Source organism: Dermacentor variabilis, chromosome 3 (genome assembly GCF_050947875.1).
Source record: "Dermacentor variabilis isolate Ectoservices chromosome 3, ASM5094787v1, whole genome shotgun sequence".
In the NCBI taxonomy this organism is placed as follows: Eukaryota; Metazoa; Arthropoda; class Arachnida; order Ixodida; family Ixodidae; genus Dermacentor; species Dermacentor variabilis.
Window position 1 is genome coordinate 59,400,305 of NC_134570.1, and position 10,774 is coordinate 59,411,078.

General features: G+C 52.3%; 1 protein-coding gene across 1 annotated transcript; it reads right to left on the bottom strand.

The window, feature by feature from the left end:
• Positions 1-1,336: 1,336 nt before the first annotated feature.
• Positions 1,337-9,709, bottom strand: LOC142573971 (uncharacterized). The gene is made up of 5 exons (XM_075683169.1): positions 9,583-9,709; positions 6,563-6,789; positions 4,492-5,959; positions 2,388-2,630; positions 1,337-1,674 (listed from the first exon to the last, which is right to left on the bottom strand). The coding sequence occupies exons 1-5, from the start codon at positions 9,607-9,609 to the stop codon at positions 1,507-1,509; spliced, it is 2,133 nt and encodes a 710-aa protein (XP_075539284.1). The 5' UTR covers positions 9,610-9,709; the 3' UTR covers positions 1,337-1,506.
• Between the last annotated feature and the right edge of the window lie 1,065 nt (positions 9,710-10,774).

Here is a 10,774-nt window from a genome sequence, read left to right on the forward strand (position 1 = left end):
CAAATACAAGAAGCAGAAGTACTACCACAGAGGCAAGATAATTAGATACTCCCCGCCACAGAAAGCCTTAACACAGCAAGAAGCAGCTAGTTGGCGGAGCCTGCAAACGGGAACCTTCTCTAACTTACATATACTAAGCAAGATGTATCTTACAGAATTTAGGAACACTTGCCCGTGGTGCGGGGCAACCCCCACGCTTTACCATATAACCTGGGAGTGTAAACGTAACTACACATTCCACCAACACAAAACCCCGAGTGCGGAGCAGTGGGAGAGCCGGCTCACCAGCTGTGAGCTCGGCGCCCAAAGGGCAGTGGTGCAGCACGCAAGCGAAGCAGCGCGGCTCAGTGGAGCCCTGGACTAGGGGCCCAACCCTGCTAAGAAGGCCAAGCGTCTGCAGCGATGAAGACGAAGACCGAACGCTAAACCCTTAATGGACCAAATAGTTTTCTCTCTCTCTCTCTCTCTCTCTCTCTCTCTCTCTCTCTCTCTCTCTCTCTCATTTGGAGTCGGGATCTCGACTGCATTCGGGGACGGCTCACGTCAGCGCCCCGGTTTCCGGTCTTATTCGTGTAAAACTTCGTACATTACACGATATCGTGAAGTGTTTGCATGCATATAAATTGAATCCGTCATCTAGACGTACAACCACAGTCGGGGCGGGTGTTCGCCGACTATGAAGCCTAACGACGACGGCTTATGGCAGCCTCACTTTACAGTGGAGCTGTTAGAACCTCGTTGGTTATTCTCTTGACGTGCGCAGCTTCTCCAACCTGGGGGAAAGAGAGCTGAGAGAGAGTGAAAGCAGAGTATTAAAATAGCATCGAACAGCGTAGCGACGCGGCAAGGGTGGGTGAAGCATAGAAAGGAAGGAAGGATCGGCACGCATGCGAGCGAGGGACGCGGCCCGGAAGCGTGCCCTCTCCTGTGGCGCGTGAGGCTGGGGGATCAAGCGAGGGAGGAGGGACGTTCTTCTCCGGCGGCTGCTAAGGTGCCTCGACGTCCTCCACGCCCTACGCTCCGTACTGAGTGGAGACAACCGCGGCGTCTACCACGGCGTTGGCCACGCGAATCGCGGATGCTGTAGTAGACGCCTTTGGCAGATGCCGTAGGGACGCGTTACCGGCGCTGATGTGTCTTGTGTGCGGTTTGGCACTACTTTACTGGCCCTCCCCCAGCTCAGCTGGTCTCTGGTGTTTGCAATAGCTGATACCACGCATAATTTTATAACAATATTTAACTAGGTTTGACCATCGTATGACGTTTTTCTCTGCTTGATATTGCGGAAAACATGCGCCAGAAGCAGCTGCAGAGACCCACTTTTGAGATGGCTAGAATGAAAACCACTTCCCTGCAGCCCGGGAAAAGAAGCAAGAAAAAAAAGAAGAGCCGACACTAGTATCTCATGAGTCATAACAGAACTGTAATAATACTGTATGCCTGTATTTGCATAGCGCAACATCAAAATTCGCTAAATAAATATGACTTCGCGTCTGTGTAGGCGGTTCAGAAGACGCGGCACTTGTGCGTCGGGTTGAGCACGGTCTCTGGCGAGCAGTCGAAGGCCTGAGAGAAGCGTGGCACGTGACGCAGCACGTCACTGCAGGGGTCTCCCTCGACTCCGGGCTCCTCCCGACCCGGGCACTTGACGAAGCACCACGTGATCAGCAGCACCTGCGCGGGCGTGCGTTTTCCCAAGCTCGTTAGCAGAGCTGCGTGTGCGAGAGAAACCCCCAACGAGTTCAGCTTAAGCAAAGGCTCTCAGTCAATCGATAGACTGCCAAACAAAAAATCTCAAAACCCTCTCGGCGCGCACTTCCTGGACGGAAAAGGTTTGCGTATCGGAGAAAACAAAGGCTAAGTTCTCTTCCATTGTTTTCGTCCAAGCAAGGAGGGAAGTTGAAGAGGGGGGGGGGGGGACTACGGCCGTGACGTCGCGATATATCACCATTGTTATATAAGTAGTGTCCTAATCCACGCGCCAGCGATGGTTCCCACCCAATCAAAGAAAGATCCTTGTTAAAATTGTCAATGTAAATAACACAAACAATTTTTATATGTGTAAGGGTTCCGATAAATCTTAGCTCCACCCACATAACCTAAGTCCTTAGGCTGAGGGAGCCGTGCAAGTACGGCGATAGGCTCGTCAATGCATTCCTCCTCCATGATGTGCGTCTTGTTATTTGTAGATTGCAGTGGGCCCTCTCCTAGCCTTGTGGTTACATGGGACCGATGGCGTGTCTGTGAAGAATGTCGCACTTCTAACAAATGAATAAGTAAAACTTTTATTCGGAGAAGAGATCGCTCTATGCGGCCTGGATAGGGCACGGGGGCTGCAGTGCGGGTTTATTGCGGCTAATAAAGAAATCACCGAGGAAGTTCCGCACCTGGATAGCCGACAACTGCGGCGTCACCAGCCAGCGGTCGTCCTCGCCGCGACCGGACCGTACGAAGGCGTCCAAAACGGCCTCCACCGAGGCCAGCTCGGCCATGAGCAAGTCCGGAGATGCCGGGCTGGCCGGTGACGTGGACGAGAACTTGAGGCACGTTCGCGACTCGTTCAGCGCCGCCTCGGCGTCCGGCAGGTGGCGGTAGAAACGGAAAGCCAGCTCGGCCGAGGCGACGCCCACCTGAAGATAGGTCGCACGAGTGGGCCCGTGAGTTGTTGCTCTGACAAGAAAAGTTTCGGCGCGCCAAACCGTCTCAACGGGACGCTGAATCGCCTTCGTTTGAAGCTTGAGCGACGCGGTGGAATAAGTGCGACTGCTCAAGAGGCATATGCATTCGTGAACGGGATAACTGTAAAGGGTTTAATAAGAACGGAGATCAAAAATAGCGTAAATAGTGCCACCTCATTCCGCCCTCAACTCATCGATGCCCCTCAGCTGGGACAGCGACGACAGAGCGTCACGCCTTGCCACGATCGGAGTCCGGCCGTGGCCGAGTGTAATTTGTCTTCCATCTGCGTTGTGCTTTTGCTCGCCGATTCATAGCCATACACGATCACCCAATGGCGCCGTACCTCCTGTAACGACGTCGCTGACGCCGCATACTGAGGAAGAAGTTAGGGCTGGCCCTCGAAATCTGCAGGAGGGGGAGATCGAGAGAGAGAGCGATCTACTGCGGTAGATGGTGACTTGTTCCCTGATGCATGCGGCGGAATATTATTTCATTGCCTCCCATGTTTTACCGCAGCATTGTCTACAGATCGGGAACAGTTCTCTCGCCGTTTCCAGAAAGCGTTTCAGCGGCGCCTCAAGTGTAGAGCGAAGTAGGGGCTGGCTACTCCGCCATGCGGCAGTGACTGCAGCACACTTTGGTATTTAGTACTTAAATCCCGGCCCTTTCGCGAATTCTCACACCCCACCGATTGCAGTCACGGAGATCGCGTTGTCCCACATGATTTAAGCCGTAGTAATCGGCCCAGCACGTGATCGTCTCGTGCTGGGCCGATGGCAAATTTTTTTGTAAAGATTCTCCTGGATCTCAGTGAAGTTCAAAACAAATTACACTTAAAGACCCGTTTCGTTCATAGCATACGATTTCTATACCAGCCCGCGCAGGCAAATATAATGAACGAAACGGCATCTGAGCCAAGTGTTCAATTATTTCGCACATCGATTCTCGGCGTTCTTGCGATTTCGTCTGTGTATAATCTCTTGTTTACGGCGACGCTGGCGAGTATTTATCCTATATCGCCGAAGATGACAAAACAGCAACAACTGTTCTCCCCTTTTACGATATCGTATGTTTAAAATTTCATTCTAGAGCTTTGCTGCGTCCGTCCTATCTTCGATCTCTGCAAATATAACATTCAAAGCATCTTCACTTGCAGGTGAGTAGAAGTAGAAGTATCTGTTTAAAACTTTGCAAGTAAATTCTTTAAAGGTGTCTGGTTATAGTCTGAAGCCGGTAATTAACAAAGTAACAATAAGGAATCTTGGAAGCACGGGAGGGCGGATCTGGCTGAACAAAATCTCGTTAACGTCCCACTGCTGGCGTCACCGGAGGTTGTTCCCGCAAACTTACAAAAAATCCTCATGTGAAGAACAGGGATATAGAAGTGAAATTTCGCAGAGTAAGTATACCATTGCTGCGAATAATTTCGGTAGAGCACGCGGGCGTGCCACGGCAGCTGGTTAAGGGCCCTCTCGTAGAGTCCTAATGCAAGCTTGTGGCGAACCTGAGTGGTGTCGTGTGAAGACTCCTACACCATGCAGCTAAATATGGCATGTGCATATATATATATATATAATGCGTTACCATTAGGAGGGTCACAGGGAAAAGGTATATGGGAAGTTTGGGAAGCCAGCTTCCCCCACTTCGCATACTTTTTTCTGTCACAATCCTAAGGCTAGCGCATTGAGAATCAATTTTCGTTAACTTTGGGTCTCCCCCCTTTTGCATCTACTTTCCACACAATTTCACGGCTTTCACAAACCCGCCCAGCATCCACTTCGTCAAGACGTCGCCCGAGACGCGCCGACGTACCTGCGCGCCCAGCCCCCCGTACTTCACGGCGGCCGTGATGCCGTCGTCGTAGAACGGCAGCACGAGCGTGAACGGCGACAGCACGAAGTCGCTCTCGGTCTCGTTGAGCGTGTAGAACATGCAGTCCTGGAAGGGGCGAGCCGACAGCGACTTCCGCGGGGCCACGTACCCCGGACTGCGCGTGAGCGACCACAGCGCCAGCCAGTTGGTGACCAGCGAGTCGCCCACCTCCGGCGGCAGCGCGACCTCCTCGGTCGACGAGTCCGTGGGCATGTCCACGAGCCGCAGCGCAGGGTCCACCGTCTGCCAGCGGCTGGCGAACGACGTGTTGGCCGCGAAGGGCCTGGAGGACGAGGACGACGACAGACGCCGCACGAAGGCCCCGCGCACGTCACGGACGAGGCTGTGCACGTTGATGTTCGTGTTGGGCCGCACGACGACGTCCGAGTCGTACAGGGCGAACACGAGGTCCCCCACGAACGTGTAGGTCATGGCGAAGCAGGCGCGGCCGTAGTTGAGCAGTGCCTTGCCCCGGTCGGCGCCGTAGTGGTTGAGTATGAGCTCGAGGTTGGCGAACAGCGCGGCGTAGCGCGCCGCGCACCAGGACACGTAGAGGTGCGTGTCTTGCTCGCCGTACCTGCGTCGCAGCTCGAGGAACGCGCGCAGGAACGCCGCGTTCGTCGACCTGAGCCGGATGCCGCGGTGGCCCGCCACGGCCCAGTGTCGCGCCACGGCCGCGGTCCACTCGCTGCGGTTGACGAGTCGCTCGTCGTCGGCCTCGAGCGGCGTCGGCTCGAGGTGCGACGCGCCCCGGTAGGCCCTGCGCAGCGGAGGCAGCATCCTGTCCTCCACGGCCCTCATCTGTTCGTACGTCACGCCGCCTTCGCGTTCCCGCCAGTCGTCCGACTCAAAGTGGGCGCGGAGGACGTCGAAGAAGTGGCGGGACTCGTTGGCGGTGCGGAGTCTGGCCTGCCTGCCCAGCATCCGGGGAAAGGTGTGCGCCTCGCGCACGATGACGGTCGTTCGCCAGGCGTCGCTGGCACGCTCTCCGCCGGCAGAGTCGTCGTCGTTGGCGCGGATCGAGACGATGGCGGGCCAGTGCAGCACCTCGGACAGGTAGAGCACGGTGCGCAGCACGTCGGGCGTCCCGGACCTGAGTGGCCAGAAGACGCCGGCCTGGGCCAGGGCCTTCTTGACGTGCGGCATCTCGTTCCTGCCCTCTCGCACCACGGCGTCGCAGCTGCGGTAGAGCGTCGCTATGCGCTCGCGGTCCGTGCGACCTCGGCGGCTGCTTCGGGCGCCGCCGCCCTGGTCGGTCGGGGTTCCGGCGGCGGCTACGGCGTTGCGCGTGAGTCGAGAGAGTCGCTCGAGCGCCGACATGAAGATCTCGGTGCGCACCGAGTGCGCGTGTTGCTGCTGCCAGCCGTCGCAGACGAAGCGGGTGAAGCTGTAGCACGGGTTGAAGGACCTGCGAGCCAACGGGAATTTTGGTCGTCCTTGTCGGGACTGCTCTGGAAGAACGCACACACATCTATATGCTGGGCTACAGTCAAAGAATTCAGCACCAGCCTCGGCCCGGCCACAAACAGCGCTACACCTGCCCTCACTGCCTCCGTCCGCGCTCCGAAACGTAGTGCCTTACTGATGCCAGTATATAGCGAAAGAATTTCGCCTGAACTGGGACATCGCGGAAGTTAGCGAGCGCAATGGGCAGACGCGCGTCTGTACAAATCCTCCTCGATTTCAACAGGGGCGTATTTGCCATTACATCTTCTGGTTGTTGCTTACAATAAATTTGTGATAGGCTTTTTCTAGATACTAAGTGGGCCATAGTTCTGATTTACACAAAGGAGTGAGGAACTGAAACTGACGAAATGTGCAGAACGTACGCGGTGTCACGAACCTATATTCAGGTTCTGTGCGGTGCATTCTGTTCGCGTGGCCTTTCATTTCCCGAATGCGGAAACATAGCAATAAATTGAGCTAGTCAAAACCAGCGTAAACGTAGTCAGCTATAGACGCGTGTCCCATGGCCCGACAACAACAGACGCAGACACGCCGAGTCACCTACCTGTTCATGGACTCCTGCAGCCTCCTGGCGAAGAGTCCGCAGGCGTACGAGCGGCACGGCTCGGTGCGGGTGCTGATGAGCGCGAACACGATGGACAGGAGCAGCGCCGAGCCCAGCACCACGGCCGCGATGCCCAGCGACGGCAGCAGCAGCATGCGGCGCGCCGACGAGGGCGCTTCCTCGGTGGCCGCAGCCACCGACTGCAGGGCGAGCAGCTGCGGTCGGACCTGCGCGCCATATGCAATTGCGAGGAGGGGTCGACCACGTGATCGAGGCTCGGTCATGCCTCATACAAAGCGAGCTTGTTGGTTCATACTACACGTCGCTCCTCATAGGCATTGCGCGAAGAATGGGACTAGAATAAAGACAAACAGGAGAGTTCGTGTTCGTCTAGTCTATATACAGGGTGCTTTTTTTTTTCTTTTTTGAGCTGCACAAAATTTTTGAAAGATTGCCTATGGCAGATAGCAGAATTCTAACCCTTGATCTTAATTAATCGATAGGGCGGCCATTGCATCTACGGGAAATCAAAATGTTGAATGGAATTAGCGCAATTAACGCAATTACACTAATTAAGTGTCTAATTAGTTACCTTAGGCCACATATTTAAATCTACGAGTTATAGCCACTGAGTTTGGACGGCGCATCCACTTGGAACGAATTCTCTGGACGGCATCAGTTCCGAGATGTTTATTTTCAGTGTCCGTCGAAATGCATTGGCGATCCAGTTACTTTTCCAAGCAACCGCTGTTTTCTGCATTGGAGCACGAAATTAACTGGTACACCAACGCATTTCGACGGACACTTTGAAAATTAATATCTCGGAACTGGTGCTGTCCAGAGAATTCGTTTCAAGTGGGTACGCCGTCCAAACTCAGTGGCTATAACTCGTAGATTTAAATATGTGGCCTAAGGTAGCTAATTAGACACTTAATTAGTGTAATTGCGTTAATTATTCGTTTGAATATTTTGATTTCCCATAAAAGTAATGGCCGCTTCATCGAGTAACTTAAATCAAGAGTTAGAATTGTACTATCTCCCATAGGCAATGTAAAAATAAATTGGTGCAGCTAAAAAAAAAAAAAACACCCAGTATACTATTGTTTTTGTGCAGCTCCCAAGTAGTCACATTATACCTGACGTTAGGATATGGCTAGCGTGTAAGTGAGCACGATTTCGCGGTCTACATATTAGTTCATATATTAGTTAGCTGGCTACATATTAGTTTATATGCTAAGGCAGCAGTACAGGGCAGACAAAGGCAATTGACGCAAGCCTTGTAAGTCAGTCTTTCCTGCGCTGCTGCCTAAGTGGTACATGTTTCAACTAAACTGCCATACAAAGCCATCCACAGTATACAGGCACGCAAACAGCGCGGAACACCAAAACAAAACGAAGTTCACAGAAAAATGGAAGCTCGAAGTAATTATAACAGTGGTCGAACAACTGGAGCCACCCAATCGAAAAGGTCCCTTGTCGAAAAGTTCGCTCGACCACTGTTACATTCACTTCAAGAGCACTAAAACAGACGTGTATACAGACACAGTGCCACTGCAGTTAGCTTTTCTTTTCTGCGCAAGTTGCCCGTCGTGGATTAGCTATTCGGGGTTGCCCGAGTAACTATACAAGGACGTGCTACAGACCATCGATGGACGAGAGCACATCCTCACTGGACGGCTGCGTACAAGCTGCCGCTGTCCCGCTGTCTGCAGTGCACTTCTGAGCAGGCACTCACGCTGACTGACGACAGTCCGTGGATGACATTACGACGACGATGACGATGACCACGAAGTTCTCATTAGAAACATCTGTATCAAGTGATTTTTTTTTCCAGTGTAAAACTGGTTATTAAATCTTTCCTGTGGCAGATGGCGGAATTCTGTCGCATCGACTGGATCACTTGAACAGGCGGGCACCACTTGCGCGACTATATCGCAGCGCGATGCTAGCTGATAATGGCTAAATTACCTTGCGATTAGTCTCTTTACTGCACAAGTCCTAAGTGGGAACTTAAAACCGAAGAGTAATGAAAACATATTCATTTACCGGAAATTCCCTGCTTAGCCCAACTTTTCGACGAATGCCATCGCTACTGTTCGACAAATAAAAAGAAAATTAACTCTTTAAATTTGTTGACAGGCTAAACTGCCGTTCCAGTTAATACCCCTCAGTACAGCTGGAAAGTGAAGCGCTGATAGGCGTCAACTGGATAAGTGCTAGCAGTGATCATAATACGTCGAGGTGGCGCCATGAAGTCACTTCCATCTTATGTTAAAGCGGGTTGCGCGGTGACTGACAATACGTTCTGCCCCATTCGCACTATTCGTGTCCCCTCAGAGTGCAGTCTAGACTGGTACACCATGCAGATCGTTCGGCCCGCGCACACAGAGTCCCCCCCCCCCCCAAAAAAAAAAAAAGAAATGAGAAATAACTCTGGACCTAGAGTGCGCCTTTGTGGGAGCTCCAGGCATGCATGGCGGTTCGGTCAGCGCGAAAGTGATGGCTATAACACACGCCTAAGATCCGTCCTTTCGGCTTCGCCAAGTTTTGTGACTTTGCAAATTGGCGACTTAAAAAAAAAACAAAATAATGATAAGTCAGATGACGCACAATGGTAACGTATGTATACCTCCGGGGTTTTATTGCCTTCTGGGTTTAGAAAAATAGGACTGGCGTCGGAAGTCAGGCCCAACAAAGACAGAAATGGCGTACTAACTATAAAGCCACAAGCACGTCTATAAAGGTGCAAACACGAATATCAGGCAGGTCCATTACTCCAACGGTGCAGTCGAACGACTGCACCGTTGGAGTAATGGACCTGCCTGATATGGACCGGAGAGTAATGGAGTAATGGACCGCCAGAGATCTCTCTACAGCGTAGTATTTGTATAGGAAACTACATGCTCCCTGCATCCCGTCTGCGCTGGAACGCCGTGCAAGCCGTTAGGCCTATAGCCAGGTAGACTCGACGACATCTCAGTATAGTCTACAGAGAAAGAAAGCAGCCTCACGTCGCGTACCTGAGCGCCGTAGCCGCTAGTCTCCATGACGGTATGTAGCCCCTGGGAGGTTTCTCGGATAGCAGAGATGCAAATTCAGATAAAAAAAATTATGTCCGCCAGTCGCAGCTCTCCGGTTTGAGCAGGTTCACGCGCGACCTCTCCTTCTTCTTGTGCTCGAGCTCCTCCCTGTTATTTTTTCTTCTTTTGCTTCCAGAATAAAATAGAAGAGAAAGGCGACGCGTAAGCAAAAAGGTTAAGCCTTGAATTCGTTGATCAGCGACGAAAAAGCTAAACCTTTCCGACGCCGCTGTTAATATTCAACGGAGATAATTCTAGAAAATTATTCATTAGAGCGCATTATTAGCAACAACATGATACGTTGGGACCGAGATGGACAAAAGGACGGCAGAAACTTCGCTTGTAGCAGTAGTAACAGCTAGCAGTAGCCGTCGTAAGTAGCAGTTAGTAATATAGCAGCAATAGTAGTAGTAGCAGTAGTAGTAGTAGTTGTTGTAGAGTTTATTGCCTTCACTAGAGCGTTTTGGACATACGGCGTTCCCGCCTTACCGGTATCAGTGCCTGCCGCAGCGGCGAAAGACAGAGTTCTAATTGTAAAGTTCCTGTGGAACTTCCCTTTAAATGTAGACATTTAACTTCATTTCCCACTACCGGAGGTGATAGCCGAGTAGTCCCCTGAACGAAGCAGAAAACCGAGCAAACATTGGCCCAACAAAGGACAACGCTGGCCAAGCTGTCACTGCTATATACTGTATAGTGTTCCTGTATATGCTCCCGCAGGGAGCAGAGCTGCGCTTAACTTTTTCCGACGCCGCTCCCAGCGCTATTCACCGAGCGCTATCACGTGGTGCAAAATGACGTCAAATGTTCAACTGCGCCGCTGCGAAGTCAATTTTACGGGCGCCACGCCGACTCGTTTCCATCACTCAACCAGCGGACCGTCAAGCGTACGTTGCATTCATCGGCTTCGGGCTGTAGGCACAGTATTCGAGTGTATAAAGTCAAGGACCTTGCTGAACTGATACGAAACACATCACATTCCCACGTGTGTGCCAGTATGAAGGGGTGCAGCGTTGCAAAGCGCACAAACCGCACGGCAAAGCTTTTTACGCGGTGCCGTGTGGATGGATAGACGTGCGCCGGCGTTGTAGCCATGGCTGTAGCCATACGCTGTAGTCATGGCTACAGCGTA

What these genes read in the sequence shown, in the direction of transcription:
- LOC142573971 (XM_075683169.1), bottom strand. Translation starts at nt 9,609, where the DNA reads ATGGAGACTAGCGGCTACGGCGCTCAG. An exon ending in CTAGCGGCTACGGCGCTCAG is followed by an intron (nt 6,790 to 9,582) that starts GTACGCGACGTG and finishes TATGGCGCGCAG; the next exon opens with GTCCGACCGCAGCTGCTCGC. An exon ending in CTGCAGGAGTCCATGAACAG is followed by an intron (nt 5,960 to 6,562) that starts GTAGGTGACTCG and finishes GTTGGCTCGCAG; the next exon opens with GTCCTTCAACCCGTGCTACA.